Genomic DNA, 14329 nt, shown 5'->3' on the forward strand with positions numbered 1-14329 from the left:
GGACCTCTCCGCCGTTCCCGCGGAATACCAGGACTTCTGGAAGGTTTTCAGCCACCTCCCTTCCTCCGCATCTGCCCTATGACTGTGCCATCGACCTTCTCCCGGGCACTACACCACCTGGAGAGTGGCTTTATTCCCTGTCAGGTCTTTACGGTGGTCGGACCTTACTGACTCTGCCCTGGATTACTGACCTCTGCCTGCCCTTGACCTGTCATTTATTTGCCCCCGCTTTTGTCAATAAACATCTGTGATTTGAACTGTCTGCATCTGAGTCTTATCCTGAGTCGTGATAGAATACCCCTAAAACTATCCTTATTGATATGAAGTGCCATAACTTGTGTGAACAATTAAAATAAGAAATTGGGCATCCTTGTTTAATTCCGCATCTAATGTTGAATCTCTGTGATGTTCCATGGGATAATTTAACAGAGCTGTTACTATTATTGTAAAGTGTCTTAATTACACTTTGAACATATTCATCAAAACCCCAAAAATCTGTCGCGGCCGGTTACGACAGAGCCTGGGCGCGAACCCAGAGTCTCTGGTGACACAGCTGGCGCTGCAGTACAGCGCCCTTAATAACTGCGTCACCCGGGAGGCCCCAAAGTCCTTTTCATCAGGATATTTAGATCTCCAAATATCTAATAATCCAAGACCAAGACATAGATTATTAAACTCAGGATTAACAATGCTGGATCTGTTCAGTGGGGGATATCTGTCAATCATCACATTAGATACAGAATTAAAATATATACGTAAGATCATTTTGATATCCTGAAATACACCTTTAACTCTAAAATTTTTTAAATCAATTTTCACCTAAAATTACATACCCAAATCTTACTGCCTGTAGTTCAAGACCTGAATCAAGAATATGCATATTCTTGATGCGATTTGAAAGGAAACACTTTGAAGTTTGTGAAAATGTGAAATTAATGTTGGAGAATATAACACATTAGATCTGGTAAAAGATAATACAAACCAAAAAAACATGTTTTTTTGTTTAGTTTTTTTTTTTCATCATATTTGAAATGCAAGAGAAAGGCCATACTTTCAGATCAGAGTCTATGTATAATTTAGGCCACCAGATGGCAGCACTGTGTGTGCAACGTTTCAGACTGATCCAGTGAAGAATTACATTACCGCACAATATTTTATATCAAGTCTGCCAAGAGTTTGCCCAAATGTGCCGAATTGGTCAATTTATATATTTTCCAAGTGCATAACTACAGAGAACATACAAAAATCCTATGGTAATACATTTTTTTTAGTTTAAACACTCCCAGGAATGTCATACATGATGGATCATTAGCTTATACACTAACTTTCACACATCTAGATGGCCTGGAGGGGTGGGTGTGGAGCCAGAGACAGCAGTGGGGTCAAACTGTCGACCCCAGTTCCTACATTTGAACAAAAAATAGATTTTATCAAACAAAAATATAATACATTTTTATCTCTGGGACCTTCAGTATGACAAATCAGAGCAAGATTACTGCATGTAAGTACATTATTTACCTTCAGAGGTGAATGTATCAAACCAGTAGCCGTGATAAATGTTTTGTTGTTGTGGACTCTCCTCAAACAATAGCATGGTATTTTTCCACTGTAATAGCTAACGTTAATTGGACACTGCAGTTAGATTAACAAGAAATGTATCTTTCCGCTCACATAAGACATGACTAAGTCCCGGAAAGTTGGCTGTTGTACACAATGTCATTCTAGTCACATTAGCACACGTCAGAAACAGCCGTCCGGGTTTAGGGAAACCCATCACGTAGAGGTTAATCTCTTCTTCAAATTCTTGAAATCATAACCTGTTGTTTTGTTTGTTGTTTGATGCATTTATATTCCCTAATAAGAAGATTTCACTGTTCAAATTCACTGTTAAAATGAACCAAAGTCCAGAGTGGTGAGTCTTACTACAGATGACCTTCCCTTTAAATGCACCTCTTAAAACTGCTACACCTACAGAGTGGTTGTTGCCATATGATAACCAGATATTGTTACCCCATAGATTTTTTCAAAAAGCTAGATCTGAAACCGTGGATTGATGGCAGCATTCGCGTGAAACTGAAAGCGCGAACCACTGCTTTTAATCAGGGCAAGGTGTCTGGTAACATGACCGAATACAAACAGTGCAGCTATTCCCTCCGCAAAGCTATCAAACAAGCTAAGCGTCAGTACAGAGACAAAGTAGAATCGCAATTCAACGGCTCAGACACACGAGGCATGTGGCAGGGTCTACAGTCAATCACGGACTACAGGAAGAAATCCAGCCCAGTCACGGACCAGGATGTCCTGCTCCCAGGCAGACTAAATAACTTTTTTGCCCGCTTTGAGGACAATACAGTGCCACTGACACGGCCTGCAACGAAAACATGAGGTCTCTCCTTCACTGCAGCCGAGATGAGTAAGACATTTAAACGTGTTAACCCTCGCAAGGCTGCAGGCCCAGACGGCATCCCCAGCCGCGCCCTCAGAGCATGCGCAGACCAGCTGGCCGGTGTGTTTACGGACATATTCAATCAATCCCTATAGCAGTCTGCTGTTCCCACATGCTTCAAGAGGGCCACCATTGTTCCTGTTCCCAAGAAAGCTAAGGTAACTGAGCTAAACGACTACCGCCCTGTAGCACTCACTTCCGTCATCATGAAGTGCTTTGAGAGACTAGTCAAGGACCATATCACCTCCACCCTACCTGACACCCTAGACCCACTCCAATTTGCTTACCGCCCAAATAGGTCCACAGACGATGCAATCTCAACCACACTGCACACTGCCCTAACCCATCTGGACACGAGGAATACCTATGTGAGAATGCTGTTCATCGACTACAGCTCGGCATTCAACACCATAGTACCCTCCAAGCTCGTCATCAAGCTCGAGACCCTGGGTCTCGACCCTGCCCTGTGCAACTGGGTACTGGACTTCCTGACGGGCCGCCCCCAGGTGGCAACATCTCCTCCCCGCTGATCCTCAACACTGGGGCCCCACAAGGGTGCGTTCTGAGCCCTCTCCTGTACTCCCTGTTCACCCACGACTGCGTGGCCACGCACGCCTCCAACTCAATCATCAAGTTTGCGGACGACACAACAGTGGTAGGCTTGATTACCAACAACGACGAGACGGCCTACAGGGAGGAGGTGAGGGCCCTCGGAGTGTGGTGTCAGGAAAATAACCTCACACTCAACGTCAACAAAACTAAGGAGATGATTGTGGACTTCAGGAAACAGCAGAGGGAACACCCCCCTATCCACATCGATGGAACAGTAGTGGAGAGGGTAGCAAGTTTTAAGTTCCTCGGCATACACATCACAGACAAACTGAATTGGTCCACTCACACAGACAGCATTGTGAAGAAGGCGCAGCAGCGCCTCTTCAACCTCAGGAGGCTGAAGAAATTCGGCTTGTCACCAAAAGCACTCACAAACTTCTACAGATGCACAATCGAGAGCATCCTGGCGGGCTGTATCACCGCCTGGTACGGCAACTGCTCCGCCCTCAACCGTAAGGCTCTCCAGAGGGTAGTGAGGTCTGCACAACGCATCACCGGGGGCAAACTACCTGCCCTCCAGGACACCTACACCACCCGATGTCACAGGAAGGCCATAAAGATCATCAAGGACATCAACCACCCGAGCCACTGCCTGTTCACCCCGCTATCATCCAGAAGGCGAGGTCAGTACAGGTGCATCAAAGCTGGGACCGAGAGACTGAAAAACAGCTTTTATCTCAAGGCCATCAGACTGTTAAACAGCCACCACTAACATTGAGTGGCTGCTGCCAACACACTGACACTGACTCAACTCCAGCCACTTTAATAATGGGAATTGATGGGAAATGATGTAAATATATTACTAGCTCTGGAATTTTCTTGGAGCCTAGTTTTGGAGCTAGCTAGCTGATCTAGTGTTGTCGCTAACTTAATAGTTTTAGAGGTGAATAACTTTCAGAAAGTAATCAATTACTTTGGTAAACAAACTAAACCATATTCATACGGGTTTTATGACCTTAGAAATGACCAAATGGTCATATTTGGGTGAGGAAATCCAATAATTCCTTCAGCTACCAAAAAAAACACATTTGAACTGACCGCCATCTTGCACAAGAACATTAATATGATGGTGGCCCACTGGCCCTGCTGCTGATGGGTAAACAAAAGGCAGTTGCTGCAGATCAGACATTTGGGAGAAGGGTTCAACTGCAGCATGCAATTTGGGGCATTCCTGCATGTGGGCATTAGTCACTTGGGCATTCCTGAACAACAGTAAAAAGACAGGCTATGTACAGTAGAGAGACTATAAAGGTAGCGAGGCTACATACAGACACCAGGTCAGGCTGATTGAGGTAGTATGCACATGTAGATATGATTAAAGTGACTATGCATACTGTATATGATGAACAGAGAGTAGCAGTAGCGTAAAAGAGAGGTTGGCAGGTGGTGGGTGGGACACAATGCAGATAGCCCAGTTAGCCAATGTGCGGGAGCACTTGTTGGTCGGCCCAATTGAGGTAGTATGTACATGAATGTATAGTTAAAGTGACTATGCATATATGATAAACAGAGAGTAGCAGCAGTGTAAAAAGAGGGGCTGGGGGGTGGCACATAATGCAAATAGTCCGGGTGGCCATTTGATTACCTGTTCAGGAGTTTTATGGCTTGGGGGTAAAAACTGTTGAGAAGCCTTTTTGTCCTAGACTTGGCACTCCGGTACTGCTTGCCATGCGGTAGTAGAGAGAACAATCTATGACTGGGGTGGCTGGGGTCTTTGACAATTTTTAGGGCCTTCCTCTGACACTGCCTGGTGTAGAGGTCCTGGATGGCAGGCAGCTTAGCCCCAGTGATGTACTGGGCCGTACGAACTACCCTCTGTAGTGCCTTGTGGTCAGAGGCCAAGCAATTGCCATACCAGGCAGTGATGCAACCAGTGCTCTCGATGTTGCAGCTGTAGAACCTTTTGAGGATCTCAGGACCGATGCCAAATCTTTTTAGTTTCCTGAGGGGGAATAGGCTTTGTCGTGCCCTCTTCACGACTGTCTTGGTGTGTTTGGACCATGTTAGTTTGTTGTTGATGTCGACACCAAGGAACTTGAAGCTCTCAACCTTCTCCACTACAGCCCCGTCAATGTAGTCCACAATCATCTCCTTAGTCTTGATTACGTTGAGGGATAGGTTGTTATTCTGGCACCACAGCCTGGTCTCCGACTTCCTCCCTATAGTCTGTCTCGTCGTTGTCGGTGATCAGGCCTACCACTGTTGTGTCGTCTGCAAACTTAATGATGGTGTTGGAGTCATGCCTGGCCATGCAGTCGTGGGTGAACAGGGAGTACAGGAGGGGACTGAGCTCGCACCCCTGGGGAGCTCCAGTGTTGAGGATCAGCGTGGCAGAGGTGTTGCTACCTACCCTCAGCACCTGGGGGCGGCCCGTCAGGAAGTCCAGGATCCAGTTGCAGAGGGAGGTGTTTAGTCCTAGGATCCTTAGCTTAGTGATGAGCTCTGAGGGTACTATGGTGTTGAACGCTGAGCTGTAGTCAATGAATAGCATTCTCACATAAGTGTTCCTTTTATCCAGGTGGGAAAGAGCAGTGTGGAGTGCAATAGAGATTGCATCATCTGTGGATCTGTTTGGGCGGTATGCAAATTGGAGTGGGTCTAGGGTTTCTGGGATAATGGTGTTGATGTGAGCCATTACCTACCTTTCAAATCACTTCATGGCTACGGACGTGAGTGCTACGGGTTGGTAGTCATTAAGGCAGGTTGCCTTTGTGTTCTTGGGCACAGGGACTATGGTGGTCTGCTTGAAACATGTTGGTATTACAGACTTAATCAGGGACATGTTGAAAATGTCAGTGAACACCTGCCAGTTGGTCAGCACATGTCCGGAGCACACGTCCTGGTTATCCGTCTGGCCCCGCAGCCTTGTGTATGTTGAACTGTTTAAAGGTCTTACTCACATCGGCTATGGAGAGTGTGATCACACAGTCGCCTGGAACAGCTGATGCTCTCATGCATGCCTCAGTGTTGTTTGCCTCGAAGCGAGAATAGAAGTGATTTAGCTGGGCAGCTCGCGGCTGTTTTTCCCTTTGTAGTCTGTAATCGTTTGCAAGCCCTGCCACATAAGACGAGCGTCGGAGCCGGTGTAATGATTCAATCTTAGCCCTGTATTGACGCTTTGCCTGTTTGATGGTTCGTCGCAGGGCATAGCAGGAATTCTTATAAGCATCAGCTCTACCCTTTAGCTCAGTGTGAATGTCGCTTGTAATCCATGGCTCCTGGTTGGGGTATGTACAGTCACTGTGGGGACGACGTCCTCGATGCACAATTGATAAAGCCAGTGACTGATGTGGTGTACTCCTCAATGCCATTGGAAGAATCCCGGAACATATTCCAATCTGTGCTAGCAAAACAGTCCTGTAGTTTAGCATCTGCTTCATCTGACCACTTTTTTATAGACCGTGTCACTGGTGCTTCCTGTTTTAATTTTTTCTTGTAAGCAGGAATCAGGAGGAAAGAGTTGTGGTCGGATTTACCAAATGGAGGGCGAGGGAGAGCTTTGTATGCGTCTCTGTGTGTGGAGTACAGGTGATCTAGAATTGTCTTCCCCCTGGTTGCACATTTAACATGTTGATGGAAATTTCCCTGCATTAAAGTCTCTGGCCACTAGGAGCGCCGCCTCTGGGTGAGTGGTTTCCTGTCTGCTTATTTCCTTATACAGCTGACTGAGTGCGGTCTTAGTGCCAGCATCTGTCTGTGGTGGTAAATAAACACCCACAAAAAGTATAGCTTAAAACTCTCTAGGCAAGTAGTGTGGCCTGCATTTTATCACAATATACTCTACTTCAGGCAAGCAAAATCTAGACTTCCTTAGATTTCAGGCTCCAGCTGTTGTTAACAAATATGCGCAGACCGCCCCCCTCGTCTTACCGGAGTGTGCTGTTCTATCTTTCCGGTGCAGCGTTTATCCCGCTAGCTGAATATCCACGTTGTCATTCAGCCACGATTCCGTGAAACATAGGATATTACAGTTTTTGATATCCTGTTGGTAGGATATTTGTGATCCTACCTCGTCTAGTTTAATGAACCATAAACAATTAACTAACATGCACCTGTGGAACAGCAATTAAGACACTAACAGCTTACAGACGGGAGGCAATTATGGTCACAATTATGAAAACTTAGGACACTAAAGAGGCCTTTCTACTGACTCTGAAATACACCAAAAGAAAGATGCCCAGGGTCCCTGCTCATCTGCGTGAACATGCCTTAGGCATGCTGCAAGGAGGCATGAGGACTGCAGATGTGGCCAGGACAAAAAATTGCAATGTCCGTACTGTGAAACGCCTAAGACAGCGCTACAGGGAGACAGGACGGACAGCTGATCGTCCTCGCAGTGGCAGACCACGTGTAACAACACCTACACAGGATCGATACATCCAAACATCACACCTGCGGGACAGGTACAGGATGGCAACAACAACTGCCTTATGCACACAAGTTTAAAGGAATTATTAAGAATATGTACATATAAATATATGGATGAGCGATGGCCGAATGGCATAGGCAAGATGCAGTAGATGGTATAAAGTACAGTATATACATATGAGATGAGTATTGTAGGGTATATAAACATTATATAAAGTGCCATTGTTTAAAGTGACTAGTGATACATTTATTACATCCAATTTTTTATTATTAAAGTGGCTAGAGATTTGAGTCAGTATGTTGGCAGCAGCCACTCGATGTTGGCTGTTTAACAGTCTGATGGCCTTGAGATAGAAGCTGTTTTTCAGTCTCTCGGTCCCAGCTTGGATGCACCTGTACTGACCTCGCCTTCTGGATGATAGCGGGGTGAACAGGCAGTGGCTCGTGTGGTTGTTGTCCTTGATGATCTTTTTGGCCTTCCTGTGACATCCGATGGTATAGGTGTCCTGGAGGGCAGATAGTTTGCCCCCGGTGATGCTTTGTGCAGACCTCACTACCCTCTGGAGAGTCTTACGGTTGTGGGCAGAGCAGTTGCCGTACCAGGCGGTGACAGCCTGACAGGATGGTCTCGATTGTGCATCTGTAAAAGTTTGTGAGTATTTTTTGTGCTGTTGCGCCTTCTTCACCATGCTGTCTGTGTGGGTGTACCATTTCAGTTTGTCTGTGATGTGTACGCCAAGGAACTTAAAACTTTCCACCTTCTCCACTACTGTCCCGTCGATGTGGATACGGGGGTGCTCCCTCTGCTGTTTCCTGAAGACCACGATCACCTCCTTTGTTTTGTTGATGTTGAGTGTGAGGTTATTTTCCTGACACCACACTCCGAGAGATCTCACCTCCTCTCTGTAGGCCGTCTCGTCGTTGTTGGTAATTAAGCCTACCACTGTGGTGTCGTCTGCAAACGTGATGATTGAGGCGTAAATGGCCACGCAATCATGGGTGAACAGGGAGTACAGGAGAGGGCAGAGAACGCTTGTGGGGCCCCTGTGTTGAGGATCAGCGGTGTGGAGATATTGTTTCCTACCCTCAGAAAGTCCAGGACCCAGTTGCACAGGGCGGGGTCGAGACCCAGGGTCTTGAGCTAAATGACGAGTTTGGAGGGTACTATGGTGTTAAATGCTGAGTTGTAATTGATGAACAGCATTCTTACATAGGTATTCCTCTTGTCCAGATGGGTTAGGGCAGTGTGCAGTGTGATTGCGATTGCGTCGTCTGTGGACCTATTGGGGCGGAAAGCAAATTAGAGTGGGTCTTGTGTGTCAGGTAGGGTGGAGCCGATATGATCCTTGACTAGTCTCTCAAAGCACTTCATGATGACGGAAGTGAGTGCTATGGGGCGATAGTAATTTAACTCAGTTACTTTAGCTTTCTCGGGTACAAGAACAACGGTGGCCCTCTTGAAGCATGTGGGAACAGCAGACTAGGATAGGGATTGATTGAATATGTCCGTAAACACTCCAGCAAGCTGGTCTGTGCATGCTCTGAGGACGCGACTAGGGATGCCGTCTGGGCAGGCAGCCTTGCGAGGGTTAACACGTTTAAATGTTTTACTCACATTGGCTGCGGTGAAGGAGAGCCTGCAGGTTTTGGTAGCGGGCCGTATCAGTGGCACTGTATTGTCCTCAAAGCGAGCAAAGAAGTTGTTTAGTTTGTCTGGGAGCAAGACATCAGTGTTCGCGACAGGGTTTTGGTTTTCTGTACTCTGGAGCGGGATCGATTTGGAGGTGGAAGGTCCGTCATGGTCTGGGGCTATCTGTCACAGCATCATCGGACTGAGTTTGTTGTCATTGCAGGCAATGTCAATGCTGTGCGTTACAGGGAAGACATCCTCCTACTTCATGTGGTACCCTTCGTGCAGGCTCATCCTAAATCAAATCAAATTTTATTTGTCACATACACATGGTTAGCAGATGTTAATGCGAGTGTAGCGAAATCCTGACATGACCCTCCAGCATGACAATGCCACCAGCCAAACTGCTCGTTCTGTGCGTGATTTCCTGCAAGACAGGAATGTCAGTGTTCTGCCATGGCAAACGAAGAGCCTGGATCTCAATCCCATTGAGCACGTCTGGGACGTGTTGGATCGGAGGGTGAGGGCTAGGGCCATTCCCCCCAGAAATGTCCGGGAACTTGCAGGTGCCTTGGTGGAAGAGTGGGGTAACATCTCACAGCAAGAACTGGCAAATCTGGTGCAGTCCATGAAAAGGAGATGCACTGCAGTGCTTAATGCAGCTGGTGGCCACACCAGATACTGACTGTTGCTTTTTTGATTTTGACCCCCCCCCCACCCTTTGTTCAGGGGCGCATTATTCCATTTCTGTTCGTCACTTGTCTGTGGAACTTGTTCAGTTTATGCTTAATTTGTTGAATCTTATGTTCATACAAATATTTACACACGTTTAGTTTGCTGAATATAAACGCAGTTGACAGTGAGAAGCATTTATTTTTTTGCTGAGTTTATAAAAGCATGCCATAGTTATGGAATGCCGTTTGGGTCTTTACGTGTCAAAAAAATATACACGTAAAATAAGCTTTTAATTTGACACGTCAAATAACAAAATTGTATTATAGAATGTTGTGTGTGATGAATTTGCACGTGCAAACCAAGTGCCACCACTACTATCAGAGGCACTGTCAAAGCTGTACAAAAAGTTTGCAAAGAAGCACCCACTGGCCACGAAGGATGTGTTTACAATACTGTGTTGGTAATAAGGCATTATTTGTTCGACCGCAACTTCTTTGCTATTTAGCTAGCTTTAGCCTAGTTAGCACCAATACAACTTATCGTTTTGATTTGTTTTTTGGGGAAGAACATTGTTTGCATCAAATCCATCAGATAGTTAACTTTTTTACGACCAGTACTGTCCAGAGCTTGAGGAGGCAGCACTGTCCAGAGATTGGGGAAGGCAGCACTGTCCAGAGATTGGGGAAGGCAGCACTGTCCAGAGCTTGAGGAGGCAGCACTGTCCAGAGATTGGGGAAGGCAGCACTGTCCAGAGATTGGGGAAGGCAGCACTGTCCAGAGATTGGGGAAGGCAGCACTGTCCAGAGATTGGGGAAGGGAGCACTGTCCAGAGATTGGGGAAGACAGCACTGTCCAGAGATTGGGGAAAACAGCACTGTCCAGAGCTTGGGGAAGGCAGCACTGTCCAGAGATTGGGGAAGGGAGCACTGTCCAGAGATTGGGGAAGGCAGCACTGTCCAGAGATTGGGGAAGGGAGCACTGTCCAGAGATTGGGGAAGGCAGCACTGTCCAGAGATTGGGGAAGGCAGCACTGTCCAGAGATTGGGGAAAACAGCACTGTCGAGAGCTTGGGGAAGGCAGCACTGTCCAGAGCTTGGGAAGACAGCACTGTCCAGAGATTGGGGAAAACAGCACTGTCCAGAGCTTGGGGAGGCAGCACTGTCCACAAATTGGGGAAGGCAGCACTGTCCAGAGCTTGGGGAAAACAGCACTGTCCAGAGCTTGGGGAAGACAGCACTGTCCAGAGCTTGGGGAAGACAGCACTGTCCAGAGATTGGGGAAGACAGCACTGTCCAGAGCTTGGGGAAGACAGCACTGTCCAGAGCTTGGGGAAGGCAGCACTGTCCAGAGCTTGGGGAAGGCAGCACTGTCCAGAGATTGGGGAAGGGAGCACTGTCCAGAGATTGGGGAAGACAGCACTGTCCAGAGATTGGGGAAAACAGCACTGTCCAGAGCTTGGGGAAGGCAGCACTGTCCAGAGATTGGGGAAGGGAGCACTGTCCAGAGCTTGGGGAAGGGAGCACTGTCCAGAGATTGGGGAAGACAGCACTGTCCAGAGCTTGGGGAAGGGCAGGTGCGCGAGACAACTTTACCAGCATCATAGCAATACTTATCAATTAATCATTGTGACATTGAAATACAAGTGATAGTGTAATCAATGTGTAATAACTACGTAAAAAATGTATGTGCCTGTTAAATGATTATGTGAAGTGCAGTCATATTCAGGTTCTGATTGGTCAACAAGCTTATTTGACACGTCAAATAGTGTTATTTGACAGTTGACTTGTATTTTTGACATGTAAAGACTCAAAAGGCGTTCCATACATAGCATCCAAATGTTGACTCTATTGCACACCTCAAGGTGTCACGTGACTGGCAGGCTGAGATCGTCAATTCCCTTGGTCAGACGTTGCGTGCATCAACCAATGGTTGCGTGACACGTAATCAACTGTTTCATCGACTGACAGACTGCTATAACATATGATGTGGATTGCTGATATTTAAAATATCTATACAGGTGTTGTAAGATCTGGCAGGCATCGGCAACTCCTGGGCAGAGGAACGCGCCAATAGCCATCTGTCCAACATCAAACGATGTATGAGTAAGTAAATGTATCTAAAACCGTCCAAATCCTCTTCAGGTACTTGGTTTTCTAAATTACTTGTCTTTTTTGTGTACTATGATATGCGCTTTGAGATTAGTTGAAAAGCTCTATATAAATTGAATGAATTATTATTAAATAATTTATTACATGGCCTAATTAATGGCCTAAATTGCATAGGCCATAGCTTGGACACGCGAGTTTATGACAGGGTGTTCTTATTTCTACAAAATATTATCTCCACATAATGATCCCAATATTAAATGTACATGTAAATATACACGCCAGAAAATGTTGTTCGGTTTGTAAATGTTTAGGAGATCATGCAAATATGCTGTTAACACCATAATAACAAAGGCCTTGTAGGCTATGTAAATAGCGCGGATAAATTATCGCAAGTTGGTTATTGTTGAGAACACAATTCCAGTTGATATTTTCGATTTTACCCTCAACGACCATTGTAATTGTGAAAACACCACCGTGGAAATTAAACCGTTATTCCGATAACAATAATATTAGACTGCATGCTATTCAATCATGCCACCATTCACATTCTCAAGCCCGAATCATAGAACGAGATTTTTACCTTTCAGACTCGCTCCAGGTCTGTTCTGGCAACGAGGTCCAATCCATATATTCCGTCAGTTAAAGGGTAACCTTGCGGGGAAACCCGAGCACATCATCCTGCCATTAAAGGTTTCGATAAAAACACGACATGTCTGTGATGGGTTCTCCAACCATTACTGCGTTTGGAAGAGGCTGCACGCCTTGAAATGTGCCAAGGAGGCGGCGGGGGGGTATTGTCATACACACGACCCTCTACACCCCTCCTCCAGCTCAACATAAAAGTCGCAGTGTTGCCTCGAATGTTTCTAAAGTGTCTATGGGGTTTAGGAGAATAGGATGTTTTAGATAGAATGTCTGACAACAAGAATTTTCAGAATGGGCATATTTTTTGAATGGGTAGATACAGTCAGTGGCGACCCGTCATTCAGGGCAGGTGGGGGTTAGCTAAAAAATACATATATATTTTTTGTTGTTGCCTGTTTTGCATGTTATTTTGGAAATAATACTTGTCACATATCTGTTTGCAAACAATGTAAATAATAATAATACAAGCATGTTCTCTTTTTTGCTTTCTTGAGTAAGGCAGCTCCAAAATGCAGGTGTTTCAGCCTAGCTCAATGCTTTCGGTGGTTGTGGGGCAGCCAGCGGAATATACGGAGCGTAGGGGTTGGTACTGTTCTCGTTTTGCACCGTGATTGGCTCAGTGTTCTGTCACTCATGGGGACACTACCTCAGCAAACTCTACCGGGAGAGCTGAAAATTCAAGCCCCTTGGGGGCTGCCATAAATTTACATAGAAGTGCCCATCCAAAAGGCTCAAGGTCATTGGCCACAGATAAAATTATGTCAAATTACATTATATCTAGAGTAGCTTTGATTGGATTGATCATGTCAATATCATACTTTTAAAGTCTTAGCTAGCACTCATCATCATGAATCAATTCGACAATCTACTGGTAAATCCTTTTAAATCCTTGTCAGATGAAGATTAATAATTTAGAGAAACTACAGATACAACGGATCGGTGCTCATCGGCCATTGGACATAAACATTACACAACAAGTTGGATATCGCATATTCAACAATGAGTGATTTGGAAGGAATCAGTGGCTAACTGCAAGCATTGCAAAGCATTCACTAGCCTGCTATTCAGTGAAGTGGGTGTGTGGTCCACGTCTGGGTTAAAGGGCCTCGTTTCAAAGCTTGCTGTTAATCCAACATGACTTCTGCCACTGTCAAAACAACTGTAAACTCGGAACTGGGAAATCTCAGACTTTAGTAAATTCAAGACAACTGGGAACTCTGAAAAAACACGAGCTCCGACTATGAAAATATGTTTTGAACAGTCATCCAACTGGGAATTCCATGTCGGGAACTCAGGCCTCTTTCTAGAGCTCCAACCGGAAAAGATCACTGACGTTATGATTCAATCTTGTTGTTCCCAGTTGTATTAAAAGCACCATCAATCCAGAGAATTCCAGACTTTGATGACAAAGTTTGATGACAAAACTTGCCCACGATGGACCACCGCGCCACCATCCTGTTCAAGTGAGCACAGCACAAGAAGGTGAGTTCAAAAATGTATTGTATGCTGCTGCATAAATGATGTAATATACCAGGGAGATATGTATACTGTAGCTAAGAAAGTAATACTAAGTGTATGTTGTGTAGTAAGCTGTCACTAACCCATGTGCCTCACCTTAATAATTTGGTCCCTTTTCCCCTCTTAACTTAGCCTTCTGTTTTGACTTGGTGGTGCACATGTAGCGTATAGCCTGTTTTTAGATAAATTTAATAATTTCTCTATGCTTTCATTGTTTGCATAAATGCCCCCTTTATTTATCATACGGTTCTGACTTGGTGTACAGGGAGAGTACTGTAAGAACGGCCAATGTTCTGAAATCTGGTACTGTACATTTCAAAAGTGCTG

At 45.5% G+C, this 14329-nt stretch overlaps 1 protein-coding gene across 3 annotated transcripts in view; it reads right to left on the bottom strand.

The window, feature by feature from the left end:
- Positions 1 to 12672, bottom strand: part of LOC110509196 (myomegalin) — a 148961-nt gene extending 136289 nt beyond the window's left edge. For all 3 annotated transcript variants that reach the window (XM_090225948.1, XM_090225947.1, XM_090225946.1), the window contains exon 1: positions 12420 to 12672. In XM_090225948.1, the coding sequence (XP_090082074.1) occupies positions 12420 to 12466 (47 nt within the window). In that variant the 5' untranslated portion in view covers positions 12467 to 12672. The remainder of the gene's footprint in view (positions 1 to 12419) is intronic.
- Positions 12673 to 14329: the final 1657 nt, after the last annotated feature.

The sequence above is a fragment of the Oncorhynchus mykiss genome, chromosome 28 (genome assembly GCF_057628025.1).
Source record: "Oncorhynchus mykiss isolate SJ-2025 chromosome 28, ASM5762802v1, whole genome shotgun sequence".
Taxonomy (NCBI): domain Eukaryota; kingdom Metazoa; phylum Chordata; class Actinopteri; order Salmoniformes; family Salmonidae; genus Oncorhynchus; species Oncorhynchus mykiss.